We start from the raw sequence: 20,845 nt of genomic DNA, 5'->3' as shown, positions 1-20,845 counted from the left end.
CACAGGGCAGTGTGCTGACAGGCATGAATTCACGCCTGCCCATGGCAGCAGCGTACAGACGCAGACAGCCAGCGCGTGGCATAACTTTGCTGATGTTTGCACGTCTTGTGCTGTGCTATGTGAGTACATAGAGAAAGAGGAATAAAGGGAAAGGCAGCCATGCACCAGCGATTTCCAACAAGTTATGACAGGATGCGGCATCAGATTGGACGCCAAAGGAAACACAAACTGCCTAGATATCCTCATGCGACGGTGGAAGCAATCAAACGGCTGCAGCCAAATACAGGACAGAATGCATGTGAAATTTCCTGCCACATAGCAGACACTTTCGAAATGCTCAGCATGCTTGTTACCCATCATTTCGATCACTCCAGCAGAGGCGTTCCCATCTGTCGCCGCTCACAGTAGCACAAATATTGGCCAGAATTAGTTTGACATGAAATAGTAACTAACCGAATAAGTTTATGTCGAAATTTCGCCTGTTCTGCATACCACTGCCATGATTGGGAGCTGCGGTGCACGAGCGTTTCACGGGCATGCAGCACATACCGGCCTTCTCGGCGAGGCATCTCCCTTGGTTTGCATATTTGCTCTTCCTACTGGTGGTGTCGAGAAAAACAGTTCCTGTCGTCAAAAACAGGTGCTCTTTAACGAAGTGGAGCTGGCTCACAAACACTGTTGGCCACGGTGTCTAGCGACCTCTGCCTACCGGCCCTATAGGCGACTGTCAGCAGAGCCATCAGTTCATGGCGCGCCATATTTGTTGCTTGCGCAGGCATGCCTTTATTGACAATGTTCGTGTAAAATTAAAATAAGGCAGCCTCGTACAAAGATGTTTGTTTTGCACCTATTGAGTGTGTGAAACCTTTTGAGCATACATGCAAGATGCCAAGTCTAGGCAGAATATGTGGCACTGGCTCCACGAGTCCTGAATCGTCATATGCTGTGAGATTATGGCACAATGAAACAACACATTCCGTGTCGTTCGCCGCAATCCGTACCGCTTTGTATTGGCCAAGATATAGGCTACGCGAGCAAGCGGGCCAGTAGGGAATGTCAATGGGAAAGGAGTGAGCGCAGCAGTGTGGCCTCCAAGATCGCTTTGATGACATGAACAATCTCAGAGGCCACAGCAACAGTATTCGGTAAGATCAATGTCACACCCTGTGTATAGGTGCAGCAGTCCATGAGAAATCACTAAATTCATTATTTTCCGTTGATTTATTTACGAGAACAGTGCTGTGTTTGCCATCCTTAGCGGCCCAGATTTCATTTGGGTTTAAAATCTCGGCAGCAAAATTCTTATTCAGTATCCTCTTACATAATGTTTAGTGTTAAAGAGGTAATTTGTTACAACTGCATTAACATGACCAATCATCACAAGCCAAGATGGGCTTTTGCACCCAAGGCGAGCAGAGGAAGAGTGGGTGTGCCAGGGTTGCCAGTTCCGCTTAATATAAGCGAATGTGGGCTTCTTTTTTCACCGAGTCGCTTGTAAATTTTTACAGTCGCTTGTCGCGTTTTTTTGGGCTTACTCGCGCTTTTCCTGCAAATATTGTTATTTTAATGCCTGTAGGCTTCCTCCCAACATTCATCTTTGGAATTCCATGAAATCATTCTCGCCCGAGAACATACTGAGCCAGGTAAAACTGCCCCTTCAGGATGTGCCTCTCCTCAAACTGTTCAAGGGTGATGTAGGACTCCTGGATGCTCAGTATAGACGGCTGTTCCTCCTTCCTTGGAAAAATGTAAACAACAAGGACGGCGCTCCTTTCTGGGTAGAAGTGCTAGATTTCAAGGATGCAAGCGGCGAAAGTTGTTTCAAGGAAATAGCAGAGTTCGCTCCGTCGTTGTTGGCCATGTCTCTTAGCAATGCCGATGTCGAGCGCGTGCTCTCGCACATGAACCTGGTGAAGTCGCACCACCGAAACATAATGAAGAATCCTATGTTTAGCGGCATCCTGCACGTACGTTATGGCCTAAAGTTTCGAGGTCTTTGCTGCCGGGACTTTCAACCGACATTAAAAATGTTGCAGCTACTCAACTCTAAAAACATGTATGGTTCCGAAGTGGACGCAGCGGGTTTTCCTGATTTGTCGAACACATCCGACGATTACTGTATGTAGTTGAACCGTGAAATCAAACATTGATTGGAGGAGTCAACAAGTAACTTCATTCATGTACTGGCAAACGCGCAATGAACAGGGTGCAGACTACCCTGGGGACAATGTTAAAAAGTGCATGAGTGTTTTCGCTCATTCTTGCTGATATTGTTGCTGTTCAAAATAATTAAAGTGATTTGTTTTCCTTCCCTTCGTATTTGTACCATTTTTAAATACTATAATTAAACGATTTGCAAGAATGAGAAAATTTGTTATCATCCGCTTCTTTTGGGCTTCTTAGCAAAAGTCGCGCCGCTTTTTTCGGGCTTGTTTTGGGGTGGTTATTTGCTTATTTGCTCGGCAGCATCTGGCAACTCTGGGGTGTGCCTGTTGCCGATAGCACGGGGATGCTTATAATTATTTAATATTGTCACGTGGTAGTGACGGCGAAGAAAGAAGCAGTACGGTGGAATACAAAGCTAGCTTTTATTGGGCGAACCTGTGCCCACAAAACAGGCTACACTTATATATAGCACAACGAAAGCGGCGAACACAGTCGGCGATCGTCGAAAATCTGATCAGCGGGTCAGGCGCGTCGGCTTTTATACAGCAATCATCGAATGTTCCAGATTAAACGTTGGGACCCGCATGCCTTCTAAAATGTTCTACACCATTCGTGTCAAGCGATGAAATCAGATAACACAACGTTCGGCGACAACAGACAGCGGGTAGAAGCATCGATAACTTTCCAGAAACTTCGGATACATGCAGGCGCGTCCCGCGCTGTGCGATAACATTTGTTCGGCGGCAAAACTTGTCGCCCGATAAAGACAAGTACACGTGTCAATACCCCCCTCTTAAAAAAAAAGCATCGACCCGATGCTGCAAACAAATCAAAGTAATAAGTAAGCACTCATAGCAAAGAAAAAAGCGGAATAAGGAAAGTTCGTTAGCGTCCGTAAAATGGTTTAAGACGCACCACGTGGACCACTTCAGGTCGTGCGCGACGTCGCTGTGAATGTGAAATGCCGTCTGGCACGACCTCATAGTCCAGTGCGCCAATACGTCGGATGACCTTGTAGGGTCCGAAATAGCGTCGCAATAGTTTCTCACTCAGTCCCCGTCGGCGCATCGGGGTCCATACCCAAACACGGTCGCCGGGCTGGTACTCGACGAAGCGTCGTCGGAGATTGTAGTGTCGGCTGTCGGTCCTCTGCTGGTTCTTGATTCGCAGGCGGGCGAGCTGTCGGGCTTCTTCGGCGCGCTGGAGATAGGTAGCGACGTCAAGATTCTCTTCGTCCGTTACGTGCGGCAGCATGGCGTCGAGCGTCGTCGTCGGGTTCCTGCCGTAAACCAACTTGAACGGCGTGATCTGTGTTGTTTCTTGCACCGCCGTGTTATAAGCGAATGTTACGTACGGCAGGACGGCATCCCAGGTCTTGTGTTCGACGTCGACGTACATCGCTAGCATGTCGGCATGTACACACAGATTGACACGTGTACTTGTCTTTATCGGGCGACAAGTTTTGCCGCCGAACAAATGTTATCGATAACTTTCCAGAAACTTCGGATACATGCAGGCGCGTCCCGCGCTGTGCGATAACATTTGTTCGGCGGCAAAACTTGTCGCCCGATAAAGACAAGTACACGTGTCAATATCAGAAATGAAAGAAAGTGTCTGCATAATTAATACTGACCTTGCAGTAAGTAAGTTTTTGTTTATTTTTGAAGCACTGCTATCGAGGCTTGCACTTTGATGCAGCGGAGTGAGTTCAGTGACCTCACTCACTTGAGAGTGCATTCTACAGCGAGTTTCACCAGACCTTTCTGTCTGATGCTCTGTGAATGACACAAAAGGTAAAGGGCACTCACTCTCTCACAAGCGCATTTGTGGGACTCATGCTGGCCTGTTGCTGTAGTCTTGGCTTGTCAACACTGTTATGTTCATGCGTGTAAATAATTGGTGAAAATAGCGATGTTCTTCACTTGCTCACGACTCTTCAGAGAGGGCGAATGATTGCCGTATAGCCTTGTAAAGCATGGCATCCTAAGATGTAGCCTGCGCCACTACGCAAGTTATGTTTTATATCTATATTGTGCCCGCTGGTGTGGAAGCTTAGCATACTATTGCTCCAATCTTATGCTTACCTGGGTGCACCTGATGTTTTGCAATATTGAAAAAGTACATGTATTTGAAAAATAGTAACATTTACGAAGGGATTCAAAAATGTTGGATATTCACACAACCCTAATTATTGCATAGTAGAATGCCAGCAAACTGGAAGGAAACCAGAAAGAAAAATGTATAACAAACAGACAGAGTGACTGGAAGAGTGACAGTGATTCCTCCTGTCACTTTGTTTCTTTCTCGTGGGTGTTTTCTGGTTTCCTTACAGTTTGCTGACATTCTGCCACCACGCTAGGACAACTCGAGGGGCACATTTTTGAAAAGTTATTGTTCTTATAGCAAAGGTAGGCTGAACTATATGCACTTGATCAGGATCGAGAGAGATATGATAAGCCAGGAAGATACTGTTGTCTTTCGTTGTGCGCTGCAAGTATGTACGAGGCACTGCATCTTATTGCTTGTTTACGTGTACCCACGCAGTGCCCCCTCCAATCCCGGAGTCCTCCCCGCTGAGCGAGAGGCCCGACAGCATCAGCGCCATGTGCCAGCAGGTCAGCCAGGGGCTAAGCCTGCTCAGTGACTCGGCCAGGGACGACCCGTTCCGGGAAGAGGCTCCCACCGAGCCCCAGCCACAGCAGCAGCAGCAGCAGCCACTGCCAGAGGCTGCTGTGGCACCCGTACAACAGAGTGAGTGCAGCCACAGCTGGCTTTGCGTTGGTCATCTTGGCAACAGTGTGAGACTGAGGAGCCACTGCTTGCTATCTATCGTGGGGTTCTCACCCGTGCTCTTGGGACAAAGGAACGACAAAACAGTAGTGCAAACAATCACAAGGGCATTTATTGCACCTTTCATAGATCAATTCCTGCTAGCTGAGTGGCTATCCACAAAACATGCCGATGGGTGCTCAACAAATCGTAGAAGTCCGACCGGATAACGAACGAATATGTTCGCCCCTTGCTGGACTACAACACCTGGTCGTTCGCGCATACGGTCACGCGAACGGTGGCGCGTTCGAACGATCGTGTTCGTCCATGCCGGGGTAGGCCTCATGAGACGGTCTCGCAGAAGCATGGATCGACGCACGCACAGAATGTTCGCGCTGCTTGCCAACCCCAAGCCAAAGAGGAAGAGCCTTCTCCTTTTTGCGCCCAAGTAACATCACCGTTAGGTGGCCTTACGCCACATAACAGCGGGAGCGGCACCAAGCCATGCGGCAAAGCCGGATTACAGGAGACAGGAGCTATGTGGGAAAACAACATATCAGGGGAGGCTTGAGAGTCGCGCATCCCCACACTATATAAGCTTTCCCACTGAGGGCTCCCCAAGTGTCACCATAAGTAACCCTGGACTGTTACACATCTTGTGTGAGCATTTCTCAAAAGCACTGGAAATAGCAGCAACGCATGCAATTTGCACGAACTAGCAAACAGTCCAGGGAAGAGAAGTTCTTGGACACCAATGTGACGGTGTGCACGGCTAGTTGGGCGAATTGGTTTAATGTTGCGAGCATCTGAACGCGCTTAACAGACCTGGACAAAATATAAAGACGAGACACATGAAGTGCACACACAATGCACTGCGTTTGTCTCATGTTTTCTTTTGTCCACATCTGTTAAGCACGTTCACATGCTTGTAATGGTGTATTCAGGGAGCTCTTGCATAATGCACTATTTTTGCATGGAATGCAAAAGTGGTGCAACAGTGCAGGCATTTCAAATGCCTGCCCACTTGTACTAGCGCTAGGGTGCTACTTAAAGGGCACCATTTTCCCAGATGTTGGTCACAGTTTATGAGGTGCAGTTAGGGTGACAACTTTGCATGCTTCTCACCGGTGCTTGTGAGAGTTCATGTGGAAGTGAACAAGCAAGAGCTGCGCACAGCAAAAGTTGTTCATACCGGAGAATGCGGCACCCACATAACATGCTTCCATACGTTTCAGTGGTACTTTAACAGGTATTGTAAAAACACTCTTGCAGAAAGCATCGAAGATGATTGTCAAAGTAAATGAACGGCTTATACGGAGAGCGCAAATAAAATGAACGCAGTAGCCATTTTTCCAAAGTACAGTAGAACCTCATTTGTACATTTTGAAAAATAGTGCGACAAACAACATACCGTATTTACTCTAAAGTGGAAATGTTTTTTTTTTTTTTTTTTTCGAGAAAACTGGTCCAAAAATTGCGTGCGTGTTAGAATTGAGTACGACCCTACATCTGCATTACCATATCACCATCAGCATTTCAAAATCGCCACCTCGTACGCGCTTCAAGCCTAGCTGTCGTAGCTTTCTCCATGTGGTGTAGTGCGTGACGTGTGCTTAGGCAATGCTTCTTTCGGCTTAGGTTAGTGCACAGTCTGCCATCCCATTTTCTGCGTTTGCTCTATCAGCATGGAAGTGCCGACTGCAAAGACATGCCGAGTTCCTCACAATACCGCAATTAAAAGGAAAGTGATCACGCGTACGGAGACAGACGGAAATCGGGCCGCATCACGCGCATTCGGAGTTCCCGCAACTTGCATGCGGGGCTGGCGCAAACAGGCAAGGTGTTCTACACCGGTGGCTGCTACGTACGACGTGGTCGCGCAGCCCCTATATTGAAAGCGATCTGCGACGAAGACAAGAGTCTACACCTCTAGGCACACCACGCTGTGTTCTCATCGCTTCATTTGCGTCGAAGCGAGAGGCCGTACAGAGGTCGATTCCCTCGCTCCTGCTACCGCACTTCCTCAATCCAGCATTTAAAGAGCTTCCTAGGTCATTGAGTGAGATGTGTTCATGTTTGCTTGTGCGCACGTGACACCATGCTTGTTAATTTAGTTGGTGAGCGAATGTTTTAAAAGATTAGGCGGCCAATAAAACTACTATTCTTACTTTTCGTATAGCTGTCTACTAATTTGCTATCGTAATCGACGCTTCACCTTTCGGGCGAAACTGCAACTTTTTTTATTTATCGCAACTTTAGTGCATTAGAAGTCTCTTGTTTTTTCCAAATGAGAGAAACTTGTATTTCTGTATGAAAGAATGAGGTTCGCGGTACTGCAAAGGACTTTTCTTTTATTTAGGTCACGGCAAACGAGTGCGCGTTACAATCGAGGGAGGTGTCTTTTTTTCTTTTTTTGGTCTCGGAATATGGGTGTGCCTTACAATTGATGGTGCGTTAGAGTCGAGTAAATATGGTACTAACGGAGAAAACATACGTTCTAAAGTAACTAAAAATTTCTATAGGCTCAAGTGTAGTTGACATCTACGTAATGCGAAGCGTTTCGTACATGGTTTCGCACAAGGCAAGAGATGCTGACACGTCAAGCTGGGGGTGCTTCAGGGGTCTGAGATACGCCTTTGTTGTTTTTCTATTGCCTAGTGTTTTAAAATGGCGATTGAAAACCTTAACGAAATTGAGCTGGTGGACGACACCGGATGCCGTTCAAGCGAAACGTAACGCTCACATTGTGGTGCCTGCAGCAGGGAACGGCAGCGTGTTTAGATTATCACCTACTAAAACCGTGCAGTACGTACTCTTCCAATGGCACTACACCCCATGCGCTGTGAAAACACATAAGTGAAGATGCTTATCGCAATAGGGTTGGCTGTGAACGTAGCTGTGAATGTGCTGTGCGAGGACCCAGGAGGGGATTTGCTGGTACTGTAATAAGAAACTGAGTGCACGCTGTGTTTTCATGCGAGACAGGCAGTGACGCTGCCACCATGCGCAGATACTGTTTTCCATCACGCAAGTCTCACACATTTTCTTGTTTACATGGGATCTAGCAGCCGGAAAATGTATCACAAGGTCACAAATTCGCAATGTACTGAACGTTGGTGTCGAAAGATAGCGTTTTCCGGGAACTTGTAAACCAGTACAATATAAGCATTATGCTATTTGGTCATTTTTTGTGTTCTCGATTGCGAATGTTGGCACTCAAAAAGCGTACATAAACGAGATCGTATCCACGGGATTCACTGTATACCGCTGATGTGTTGCAAAGTAAACCACATAATGATATTTGATGATGGCAGCAGAAATAATTGTTGACATGTTTTTGTCGACATGACAGCACAACAACGGCAGCGTGATGACAGCATGATGGCAATGATGTGACAATGGCTGCATGCACCTATGCTTTCTTGTCCGCTCATTTACTCCAAGAAGGCGTGATACTCATCCAACCATCCTCTTTAAAATCATGCAGATCCCAAGCACTGGAGGATCTGTATTCAAGCAAATACCTAAGATACCATATTTGCCATTTCAGCTTTTTCAGTGAATGAGCCATTGACACTGCTTCTACAGAAGGTGCTGTTGCATATAATGGGGCATCATGGTTTCACGGTTAGAAAGAGGCTTTGTTTTCCTGCACAGAAGTTTTCACATGAGGTATTCCCCAGCCATCGTGCCTATTGTTAAGTCGGTGAAACGTCAAGAATGTGGAAACTAATTGCCGTTCAAAGGGTGCATGAATACATGCACTAGTGAATCTGGCCATCTTAGTCTCTCTCTCTCTCTCTCCCCCCCCAGCCGTAATCCTTATCATTCGTATGCATGTCACTGCCTTTACTTGCCTCCTTGCTTCACCCTAGTGGGGTAGCCTTCTTGCCCAAGTGTGAGTGACACCCGAATTTCACAGCCAGAAGTGACCAAAGCTATGTCCACCTAGCATACTTTGTCCTCACTCAGGAAAAGAAAATTGAGCCACAATAGACCGGGCATCCCTAATCATCAGAGGCCTCTTCTTCACAATCAACACTTATGCACTTATGCAGTATTGTGTGTGGCATTTCAAATGTTGAATTTTTTTAACACCTTGCCAGCCGTGGCAGCCTAAGGAACTTGCAGAGTGGGCATAAAGCTATCACAGCTTCTACAACTACACTGGCATGTGGTTTGAATGAGATAACAGACATTTTTTTGCGCTAGTGCAGTTATAATTTGTACTACAACCTAATTGTGCATTTTACTTTCAGTAATTTTTTTCCAGAAAAAGATAGTGCATTCGAATTGGTTAAGCACAGGATGTGGTACTTCTTGAAGTCTGGAGGGCTGAAGGTTGGCACGTCATGCTTTTCTGGGATTAGCTTCTCCTGCGTTATCACCAGACTATAATTCAACACTACATTTATTCATTCTGTTTCATATTCCCACCACTGCCGGTACGTGGCTGGCATACCATTGTTGCATTTAGCTGTTCTGACGAGTGTGTTTGACATGTCTGTGCAGGCAACCCCTGGGCTGACTCATCTCGCGCCGATGCCTGGCTGGCCTCCCTGCCCACGCACTCCTCTTCCGCAGCCCCGCCCACCGCCCGACGGAGCCCCGCCCCCATAGCGGCCCCGCCTCACGCCCTGCCTCGTCGAGTCGGCGCTCCACAGCTGCGCAGCCAGTCGCTGAGTGCCGCCGACGGTCTCGTGTCCCCAATGCGTTCCACCTCGCTGTTCTCCTCCCACTGGGCCAAGGAGTCGCATGCCCAGCCCCTCGCTGGAAGTGCCACGCCACCGCTGTCTGGAGATGCCACAAGCTCCGCCTTCCAGGATCCCTTCGACGCCGAGTGGGCGTCGCTACCCACACAGAAGGCGCCAGTGGCGACCAATCCGTTCGTGGGGCCCAACGCTGTGAAGGCCTTCGAGGTGCACCTCTAGTGGCGCCACTTTCTCTTTAGTGCGCAGGATTTTATTGTGCCGGTGCACTTCGAAGCCACCGACAGCTGAGGGCACCTTGCCGAGCGCCTGCATTGAGAATGAGCAGTAGTCTCCGTCTCGGGGTAAGAGTAGCGCCCCTGAAACCAGTCGAGCGGGTTTGTCGCGATGCACGCGTTTCGAGCGAAATTTAAAACCATAGCGCGACGTTTGTAGAAGCTGTCTTCGTTTGGGCAGGACGAAAGGAACGGAGGGTCAGGGACGCTCCACAACAAAGCTGCCTCGGAAGTGTCTCGAAGAGACAACTTTTCATTTGCGCTTTTTTTTTTCATTAGCTTTCCTTTTTTTCCCCCCTCTCCTCTTTCTCTAACTTCAGCAGCCAGCCATTTTGTTCATTGCTGCGTCACATTCATGTTGTTGGGTGTATAAGCGCACACATTCGACTACACGCGCTCTTTTTGTACATATGAGGCCATGGTGGCAAGACCCTCTTTACAAGCCCACCCGAGACGGTCAAGGAGAAAAAAAAAGGAATTCTGTTGAACCCTTCTATGTACCTTGATCATCCTTGGCTATGTTACCACAAATCCCCAGTCTGCACCGTCCCCCCGTGACCTGCCTATGGCAAAGCTTATCGCGGTGCCAATTGTTTTTCTTTTGCGGCACTCTGCTGCAATGTTGCATTCCACGTGATAGTGTTACTGGGACTCGGCCCTTTAGTCGTCGGTGGTCGGTGTCCACTGACTTTCCTCTCTTGATGAACTTGCATTTCCCGAGCCTTAGAGAGGTTGGTGCATCCACTCTAAATACCTCCGAGACCCTTTTTATCCTCACCGTGTGTGCATGAATGTGGGGAGTGAAGTGTATTTATGCCGATCTTTTTTTCTTTTTCGTCTTCATATATATCATGTTTTTCTAGAGAGCTTTTTATGGCTGAGCCTCGCCCAAGTGGCGAGGTCACGTCTCTCCCTCCTCATTGTATGTTACAAACGGTGATTGAAAAATGATGAAACAAGAGAATAGGCCGATGTTACAATTGCTGAACGGAAGGTGCTTGTTTACATTTATTTTTCGTGGACGATTCACTCCAGGATTTTCGCCCACAAAGCTTCGACGTCTTTCCCCATGTGTTTTTAGTTGTTCTGTGTTCCTCTTCCATTGTGTTCTTCACTGTTCGGGATCTTTCTGCGGTTTTCTTTCAAGTGTCAAAAGAGAGTTGCTATATTGCCAGACATCCTATGCCGTCGTTCGCACTGTATTAACTGCTGCATCTGAGGGGCTGTGTGTGTGTATGTTTCAGCTTTTACCGTTGGTGTGCTGAACTGTTTGGGCTGTGCTTTCGTAGACTGTTGCTTCTGGAAGGAAGTTGGCGCTGTTTCGAAGAACGAAGGAAGGTTGTACAAGCCAGGTTGACAATGTACAAAAGAAGGAAAGAAATTAGTTGTGTGTTTTGATGTTCCATGCTTTATCTGCTTTTTCTCTGAAGGACACTAGGCTAAAGCATGCAAAGGACTATTAATGAATCACTGCATTTTAGTTTCAATGTCCCCACATCCACTTCTTTTTCTCATTGTATGCGTCACTCTTGGCTAGCCGCAGTCCTCTTTGAAAGTGGTGCAACACGACAGCTGTGAAGCGCCTTATGGCTTTTTTTTTTTTTTGTTACCGTGGTTTTCGTTCTTGCCGACTACATTCGTGTTTGTGTGTATCCACAAGTTATGTAATAAATGAGTATGGCAGTGATCAAGTTAACTAGTTGATGTCTCGTTTTATTTGCGTTTACATTGCCTGTGGTGCACGAGCCGGTGATAAGGTGCCTTCATCCAGTAAAACAGCATTTGATATCACCTTCGTGCTTTGAGAACAACTATGAATGCAATCTTGGCAGAAGCCATGCTGCTGCCTTGAGGTCTAAACGGTGCGAAGGATGGGGGTGTCAACTTGGAAGATTTAGCTGGGAATACAGCAAGTGAGCCCTTCAGTGTGTTTAGATGATAAGTTATCGGGCCTAAGCACAGAATTGTGACATGTGCAGCTTTCAGAAAAGCAGCACCTGTATAACTTGATGCATTCTATAGAAAACGACGCTCTGGCCCAACAGTACTATGAACTGTGCACCTTAGTTGAGGAGTCACCAGAAAAACGGCAAAATCAACAAAATCATCCTTTCAGTTTGCTTGTGGCGTTGCTTGGGAAATTTGTCCGCCATTTCAACAAAACACAAGATTTTGTTTTCAAAGAGATGCTGAAACAGGTTGTAATGAAAAGCCGAAAATGTCAGTCGCAGGTTAAAAACCACGAGAATTTTCATAGGACATATCGAATATGTGTTGTGAAAGTATTTCACAATTAAAACGGAATCTATAGGAGCAAATAATTATTTAATGAAGCCGTGGCGAAGTGACATTCCATTGGATAATCTGTTTAATTGTAATCTGATAAGTGTAATGTGAACAAGGTCATCTTGATGTACTGTTGTAGTCAAGACACATCACACTACAATGGTGCTTGAATGCATATTACAATCACAGCACTAATTCAAGCTTGTAAAGGTGAGCCTATTCTCAGAAACAAGCAGATGCAATGCTGGGATTCCATCAAATGCTAATCAATACGGCTTGTCACTTAGCAATAGTCCCACTGGAAAGCACCCATGGGTATAACTATTCCGCTAATCCGTTTAAATGGCACAATACTTCTTAATGTCCACATGCCTCAGGAGAAGTGGATGCCATTTGAGTTGAACAGGTGCAGCAGAGCCATAAAGTCATCAGTGTCCATTGTGCGGGCACGCTTGTCGGCGTAGCCTCCTTGCGTCAAGATCTCGTCCACCTTCTCCTTCATGTTGAATTCACCGGGCAGCTCTTCGTTGGCCACCGAGCAGTGGACCCTGTAGTTCTTTTCTAGCATAGCCAGGACGGCTGTCTGCTTGAAGGCAGCACTGAGGGTCTTGTTCTTCCGCACGAAGCAGATGCGGAGCAGGCCGTCCCACTCAATAAAGTTGATGGCCGGCGGAGGATTGCGTGGCTCGAGCCGAACAACGCTCGACTCAACCTTGGGTGGGGGCCGGAAGTTGTTTTTGCCGACCTTCATGAGAATATCGACGCGTGCCAACAACTGTGTGTTGACAGACAGACGGCAGTACAGTTTGTCGCCTGGCTTAGCCACGAGCCGCTGGGCAAACTCTCGCTGGAACATCAGCGTGGCACACCTACAAACGAGAGCATGTGAGAATCGTCAGTATTGCATGATGCGAACACTGCACAGGTACTGTATCTATTGGGTAAGCTTGGCACAAAATGCAGCCCTGACATAGGGCAGTGAGAATAAAGAGGCATGACTGCCTGTAACTGGTTTTATTCATGCCAAATTGAGCTCCAAACATCTTGCATAGTCTTGACTACCGAACATTCAATCTCTAGACATTGCCTAAACCTTTGTTGGTTACTGAGACATAAATGTCCCACCTGCAACCACAAGCAAAAGCTGCCTTAGTGTTCACAGAGGGACATGCATATCCCCACAGAAACATGTAGCGCCACATCATAGAAGGTAAAGGAATTATACTGCTAAGTTTTTATTTGAATTGGTAGGTGGCACTAGTAGTTGTTTTCCTTGTTGCCATGTTTTTTGGCTGTTGGCGCCCTTCAAATGCGTGAATTTGGTTGCTCTTTCGCCATGAATGAGTTGTCCAATTAGTGCAAAAATTACTTCTTGCATGCCAGTATGGCAGATCAATTGTAGGCAGGTTTGATGCGAGAGCGAGCCATTGTTTTCAGCTACATGCAAATCTGCTGAATGTAGTGGTCGAAGGTGTCCAGTACTGCTACCGAAACCAGCGTGACATACCTGTTCTTTCGGGTCATACTGGGCAGCTCATCAATGGGAGGAGCTTTTACAAGGGTTGGCACAGTCTAGCATATCCCAAGTGAGGAAGCAAGAAATGCTCAATAATGACACAGGTGCCCAGACGTTCGGTTCAATGGGCATGGGCACTAACTATGCACCACCACTACGCACAAAAGGTGCCGCTGGCACTCAATGACTTCATAGGGAAAACGCACAAAGCTAGCATGTAGCACCTGCCAAGTACCTCTTTGCATTGTGTGCTTTGAACCCTTCTATAAGAAGCCATAATTAACTCGGACCTGAAAGAAAGGAGCCCAAGGTGTGCAGAGAGGGACATGTGTCCCACTTTGGCTCATGGCCTCAAGTTATCTGTGGAACAGGTGTTGTGCCGCTGAGTTTTCAGACTATTCTTGTACAAGAAAATTTTTTTGCAGTTCTTCCGTGTGGTGCAATTCATTTGGGAAAAAGTATAGCAGAAACCATGAGTAGATTTCTTCCACCTAACAAAAGGTTAAAGTCTAAAAGCAGTAATTTTTATTACCTTGCACATTCATACACATGTTAAACGCAATGAACAATGCCTTTACAAGTAGTTCGACCTGACCATAGTATGTTCTAAAACATTTTTTTTTTTTTTTTTCACAAATTGCCACATCACCTAACACGAGTGTTGCATGGGCACCGCGAATAGTTAAATGCAATGAAATCCAATAAGGCACATGTACTCCCCTGAGCAAAAGGATATGGACTGGGAATTCTGCAATAAGGAAGGAAGGAAAAAAAGAAACTTTATTTTAAAGGCCAGCATTAAAGCCCAGTATAAAAGAGTGCTTGCTCTGCGAAGGCCATAAAGCTAATTTTATGGAATAAATAACTCGGAATAACTTGGCCATGCAAACTTTCCAGTGCACTCGTGAGTTTGTTTCTGCATCTGAATTGAAATAAATTCAGCTCTTTCACGAAGCCTGTGGTCCATATAGAGGTGTAAACTTAAGTTGCAGTTGCTTTCTAGTGGGATCCTTCAATTGCCTTTAATGGAAATATTGGTTTCTCATCTGCATAGACCTTAACCCAACAGCGATAAGGTTCAACAACCAATGAATGGTCCTACATGATGGTATAGTACCCATTATGCACTTCCAAAGGTTACAATAAGCCATGGGTATGATAGAAAGGCTTTTTTTTTTTTGCCTCCTAAGGGGCCCAAAATGAAATAACAGTAAAATTTTCTAAGTGCTGCCAGAGAAAGCCAATCAATGTAGCAGCGCAATAATATAAGGAGAAAAAGAACCACAGACAACACAACGTGGCACAAGCCAGACGCTTTGTAACTTTTTCTCGCAGTTCTGCGAGAATTCCAGTTCTGCAAAATTCCTACGGGCGCGGTATGTTGCAGAAGCCGCGGGGTGCTTTTTTTTTCATTGGGGGTGCCTTTCTCGTTTTTTTTTATTTTTTTTTACAAGTACTGCTCCAGGAGCGCACATGTAACCGGCGAACGGTGGCCTAGTGAGAGCACCTGACCTGAGATTATTATAAAAGCAGGCGGCGCAGATCCTCCAGGGCCCCCAAGGGGCAGCGGGTAGGGGGGCTCCAAAGCTAGAATTGGGGTAGTCCGTAGGCTGGAGTCTCTGCGAGCCCCAACCCACGGACTGCTGCCCGGGTTCTAGCTTTGGTGTCTTGGAGGCGCCGCCAATAACACGAAAACGACACGTCGTTACAACTAGCAAGTAAAAGCTATTAAGGAATCATAATCCCGCCCAGGCACCAATTTGCCTGTGCGATTACTGCGCAACGCCAACGGGGAATTTGCCGTCCTGCGCAGTGTGCTGCTGATTTACTCGGAATGACACATCGACTCGTGTGAGCATTGGTTAGTTTCCTCGCCCGGTGAGTTAGAAAGGTTTTATGTAGCGTGTTACTGGGCTGCTTCATAGAATTGGCTGTCCGCCTTACCAACTACTCGTACGACAGCTAGTTAACGGTGAAGCTTGCGAGAAAGCGATTACGAACTTGCGTTCACGCTACCTAAAGAAGGGCCGGTGCAGCAGCAATTTAAAGACGAACGGCGACGAAATCTGGTACGGCAGGTTCGCGACACAGATGTCGAAGAAGGGCAGCTCCGATTTCAGCACGTCGCCGACGATTATGTGCAGTTTGCTGTGCAGATGCGTCCCCTGGACGCGCTTTTGCAGTTCGGCGACCAGCCGAGTGTCCACTTCGCAAGCAACCACTTTCTTGGCCTTCTCTAGCAACTTGACGGTCATGTTTCCCGTTCCGGGACCGACTTCGAGAACGACGTCGGTGGGCCGGATAGCCGACTTCTCGATCATGCCGTTGATCACCAGCGGGTTCTTGAGGATGTGCTGGCCGAGCTCGGTGCGGAACCCGATGTTCTGTCGCTGCACCACCTCATGGTGACGCGTCCGCTCGGTTTTCACTTTCGGCATGGCGACCGATGACTGACTACTACCTTTATACTAAATATTCCAGAAACACCAGATCCTGGATCCGCAGTTCAACACGTGTCCGCATCTGACATACGCGAGAACAACATGCGCGCAGACATTGCAGCAGTTACAAGCAGCGGTAGCCAGTCGAAGTTTAGCAGTTTAACTGTTCACTTTCAAAAATGTAATACATCTATAAAAACGAAAATAATTTAGCTATGTTTTATAAATGTGTACTTGTATTGTATTTTATTTAACGTTTTTAAAAATAAGTTGCAGTGCGCAGCGACGTCCTGCATGTAACAACATTCATTAAGACGCAAAATGGCGGCGCCCAGCAACTCCGTATCCGTATCTATGGTATCCGTACGCCGCAATATGTGATGTGAAAGTGTCGTTCACACCACCGTCATAGAGAAAGAAATTTCTTTCTCTATGCCACCGTGGTCTTGCTCACTATGAAGGGTGTGAAAAGGGCCCTACAACTGCTATCGAAGAACGTAAGGAGTCTTTTGTACTTCGCATCCCATGTCTGTATGCACTGGGCACTCCTGGATTTTTGCTAGCATGTGACGGGAAGCTGTGTCTGTCCCCGAAAAGTTGCTGTCGTTCTTGACTTGCGCTAGTATCGTTGCTTTATGGCCCACGCAATCATTTAGTTAACCAAATAAACTAACCTCTCATGTTGTTCACGAGGATTTCATTAATCCGTTCGTTCTCTTATTTTTCGTCTGGTTTTTTCTGCTGCCTGCAACACCCGGGAAAATTAATGAAAGCAAGTTGAGGCGAATCTCTCGACCTGTGAACGTTTGCGAGTAACTTAGCTGTAGCGCTGCAAGGCCTGAGCCGTAGCACATTCACCGCTGACACCAGAGTGTCATATACGCCGAATGGTTGCTCCATTGAACATCGCATCATCACGTAAGTCACATGGTCGGAACAGTGAACACACGCATGCGTTTGATCGTCGTGAAAACACTAGAAAAGCGCCGTTTTTCTTTGACGACTTCCACGCGTTGTCCTTTGGCCCGTTTCGTTCATAATTTGCGCTTATGTGCTGCACTGTATGGTGTGCATCTAATAGATGTCTTTCTTCACGAAGCTGCTGGCTAGTTTACTTAGCTAGATGTCGGTTCAAACAGCTTTGTACCAGAGCAAGAAAAATTACAAGTACTCGTGCGCTTTGCTCGTCACACGTGTAAACCATCGGCTACAGAAAGACGGCTATCGCGTGGTTATTTTCCCAGAGCAAAACTGGCGCAGTGAAGGTGAGCAAGACCAAGGACGCCGTTCGGCCCCAGGACGTGCAACGACTGTCGTCCGTGGCGACGGTCGTGTCCCCCCCGCACCCGGTGTCCAACCTGCGACACGTCGTTCTGCCCGCCCGACCGAACGAGTCGGCCGCCGAGCTGCTGTTCAGGGAGCAGTACGGCGCCGTGCAGGCGTGGAACCAGGACTACTGGTCCAAGCACAACGCCGAGTTCCAGCGGGTACGGCCGGCTGCACGTTTTCTTACGTTTCAAACGCTAGAGTTGACTGCATTGGATGCTGCCGAGCAAGTAGTAATGTCATAGGCAAAACCTGTCCACAGTAATTGCACGCTGCAAGCAGTGGTTTGCGTTATACAGCGTTATGTGGCTGTTCTTGGCTACGAGTAGGAGAATCATAAAATGTGGAAAGCATGCATCCATAAGGCATGTCTACAGTGCTTTAACATCACAGAGAGCAGCACCGTTCATGGCAGATGGGAAAGCCCTCCGTCACTACAAGGTGTTCCAAACCTGCTTACTTCTTAGTATATCACTTCGTAATAATTTCATCACCTTCTAAAGGGTGGTAGCAAAAATGCCAAGGGGTTTTCTTCAGTGCACCTGCTGAAGTGTTGTGGCAAATGTAATCTCACAGAGTCTGACATTTGCTAACAGTGATGTGTAAGCTGCCAGTCTTTATAGGTCAAGTAAGCATATTTACCTTGATTAATGGAATGTTATCTGCAAATTGAATCCACTCAAAGTGCAGTAGCTGTGCTAGACATTAAGATAAACTTTGATATATTTGTTAATACCGCAAAAGACAAAACAATGTTTAAGAAAGCAAATGCCCTCATTTATTTTTAGAGCTCATAGGCACACAAGTTCACAAGCTTAAGCATAAATGGCGGAAGCAAGGAAGAATAGCACTTAAACAAATGCATATGGGGTCAAAATTATTTAGTTGGGACAGTGTTCAGACTGCGGTTTCAGAGATTCATACTGGAGTGGTGCTTTTCTGTAATGTTAAATGTGGTAGTGCAAAATGGGACACATATGAGATCAAAGATAAGCAGTTGTCCAAGTTACTTGTTTCGTGCATTAACGTCAGTGTTATGAAATGCCACTTGTGCACCTATTTGAAGATATGAGACCTATGTCTCATGCACGAGCAATTTCAGCACACCGCTGCCTGCTAGCCCCTGAAAAAAAACTGAGCCATACTGTTGGACAAGTTGTCAACAGTAGTTGAAGAAGGAATGTCTCTTGAGCCAATGTTTTGACAAAAGGACCTCTCTTCTGCAGGGCCCTTGCCTTACACTTTGAACGAGTCCTCTTTTAAAAATGTTGGCTCGAGCAGCTTGGTAAACAGCTGTTGATCATTTCAAGACTTCAAAATAAAACAGCACGAAATAGGAGGCAAAGAACTCCTGAACTAGTTCAGACATGGCACACCATATATTTTGCCTTATGTGTGAGCCTGACGTCTATCACCTTAAACTACAAAAAAATACAGGTTCATGGATGGCTTGATTTGCTGATGCACTTTCCATAGGCAGCACACACCACGAGCATTTGTATAACTGTACATGATCTCTACAGTGTAAAAAAACATTTAATTGTGATTCAACACCTATCTTGTCTTTGTCTTTTGTCCGTTTCGTGCTGTTTGATTTCAAAGATCTTAAGCCACCAGTTCACCAGCCATTTTGATCTCTTCAAGTCTCCGCCTCATGTGCACCGTCGTTTTGTTGAGCGAGTTGATTGTTCATAGCTTGCATGGAATGGAACCTCCCTCTCCCCTCGCCAAGAATAATTAAACACACAGCAGGCAGGAAAGACGTGACAAATGTAGACACTTGTCTTTCAGGCCTATTGTGGTTTTTGGCACCGTACCATGTAAGCTGTTTGAGGATACAACTTCTATCTAAGGTCGCTGCACTTTGCGTTGTAATGCTGTGCTTCCATTGGTAGCGATAAATATGGTACAAGTGTGCATTGCACAAGAACTGTAGGTTTTGTTTCTTCGCTTGTTTGTCCACAGAAGAAGGAAGAATTCACTCAGCACAAACTGGCCGAGTACAAGACGAGAGGCACGCCTAGAGATAGCGTCCCCATAGAGGACATGGCTTCCTTCTACAAGTCCTTCCTGAATGACAACCACCAGAAGCACATGCAGTACAACTGGTGAGTGGAGCTGTACGTCTAGGGAGGAACAGGGAAACGCCAAGAGTAAAGTTGAATTTGATATTCGGAGGACATATTGTAGACATCTAGGCCCGTTCTTCCTTGCCCTTTGTTGTGAGCCTGAAAGATGATTTCATTCATTCATTTTATTTCTTTAATTCCAAAGTAAATGCTCGAGCAGAAGAAAAATCACTAAGGTACTGGCACATCCCCAGAGGGAATTGTGTGAGCTGGTGGGTACACTCCCCTCTTCCTCTCTGCCCTGCCCTATTCTGTCTTCCTCACAACATGCTGGCACTTTTATGCTCACCTAGTATAGCATTCGGTGCATGCCCCCCTTCCCCCCACACTACCTTGGATCTGCCCCTGCACAGAGGGTCACTTTAAACGACCTTTACTTTGTATGGCAGATGTGATTAGAGGACACGGCAAAAAGAAATAAAATTAGATATAGGCCATGCTACGATACTTGCTCTATCACCAGGATTGGTCAGCTGAAAGTGAATGCTAATTATTGGAATAGAATAGACCAAAATGCTTGTAGGTGTTTACGAATTGTCTTACGTTTTCGTTGGTGCTGGGTCTTTTTTTTTTTTAACATGTGTTGGCAGTTGGGTCACTTTCAGCTTACATTGATCTACTGAGTCTCCATTGCGTCAATGTTACTGTCCTCTAACGCTTGCAGGGCCTGGTACAGAAAAAACATTGGCCTCTTGATGCCGGCACTTCTTGCAAGCTGGGCTTACTTCTACAGAGAAGTGCTCCCGAGTGTGGTGGGAAGGACAAAGTGAACCAATGTATCCGAACGTTGTTGTAGTCTTATGCCCTGATGGCTTCATCCCTGTGCAAAAAGTATGTGCAATAATAAAGTTAAGTAGCTGGGAAACTGAAACATCTCTGCATGTATTTATGTGTTCAAGCAGAGTGACATCCCTCATTTCTGGGCTTTTTCTGCAGGCATGTGCAGAGCTTTACACCCTTGGTTTCATGCACGCTCCTGTGCAATACACGTATCATAACCAAGACTACAGTTTCCTATTAAAATTACTGGAGCAAGCTCTAGCGGTGCGATCGTTTAGCTGCCATTGGAACAATGGCTAGTACAGTCAACCACAAAATTTTACGGAAAATTAGACCTACGAAAATTTCCAATTTTCAAGCAGGCTGTAGCAGCAGCCACTAAACCGTAAATCACAATGTTGTTCGCATATGCTTTTAGAGGATGAAAATGCAAATACCAGTCTGCATT

At 46.5% G+C, this 20,845-nt stretch overlaps 3 protein-coding genes across 6 annotated transcripts in view; 2 read left to right on the top strand and 1 right to left on the bottom strand.

Moving 5' to 3' along the window:
* The window catches only part of numb (NUMB endocytic adaptor protein), a 100,002-nt gene extending 88,387 nt beyond the window's left edge, over window positions 1-11,615 (top strand). For all 3 annotated transcript variants that reach the window (XM_070521626.1, XM_070521625.1, XM_070521624.1), the window contains exons 6-7: window positions 4,711-4,917; window positions 9,448-11,615. In XM_070521626.1, the coding sequence (XP_070377727.1) occupies window positions 4,711-4,917; window positions 9,448-9,866 (626 nt within the window). In that variant the 3' untranslated portion in view covers window positions 9,867-11,615. The remainder of the gene's footprint in view (window positions 1-4,710; window positions 4,918-9,447) is intronic.
* A 610-nt stretch (window positions 11,616-12,225) lies between these two features.
* LOC139047695 (dimethyladenosine transferase-like) lies at window positions 12,226-16,302 on the bottom strand. Its single transcript, XM_070521627.1, has 2 exons — window positions 15,738-16,302; window positions 12,226-13,074 (listed from the first exon to the last, which is right to left on the bottom strand). Exons 1-2 carry the CDS (start codon window positions 16,157-16,159, stop codon window positions 12,579-12,581), a joined length of 918 nt encoding a protein of 305 aa, XP_070377728.1. The 5' UTR covers window positions 16,160-16,302; the 3' UTR covers window positions 12,226-12,578.
* A 137-nt stretch (window positions 16,303-16,439) lies between these two features.
* Window positions 16,440-20,488, top strand: Coa8 (Cytochrome c oxidase assembly factor 8). Of its 2 annotated transcripts, XM_070521629.1 has the most exons (5): window positions 16,440-16,569; window positions 16,605-16,659; window positions 17,407-17,649; window positions 19,454-19,596; window positions 20,282-20,488. In XM_070521629.1, the coding sequence occupies exons 2-5, from the start codon at window positions 16,618-16,620 to the stop codon at window positions 20,385-20,387; spliced, it is 534 nt and encodes a 177-aa protein (XP_070377730.1). In that variant the 5' UTR covers window positions 16,440-16,569; window positions 16,605-16,617; the 3' UTR covers window positions 20,388-20,488. The 2 variants fall into 2 exon arrangements, with proteins under 2 accessions (XP_070377730.1, XP_070377729.1); XM_070521628.1 differs by having other exon boundaries at window positions 16,472-16,659.
* The last annotated feature ends 357 nt before the right edge of the window (window positions 20,489-20,845 follow it).

Source organism: Dermacentor albipictus, chromosome 7, assembly GCF_038994185.2.
Source record: "Dermacentor albipictus isolate Rhodes 1998 colony chromosome 7, USDA_Dalb.pri_finalv2, whole genome shotgun sequence".
NCBI classification, from domain to species: Eukaryota; Metazoa; Arthropoda; class Arachnida; order Ixodida; family Ixodidae; genus Dermacentor; species Dermacentor albipictus.
This window is presented reverse-complemented; position numbering and strand designations above follow the sequence as displayed.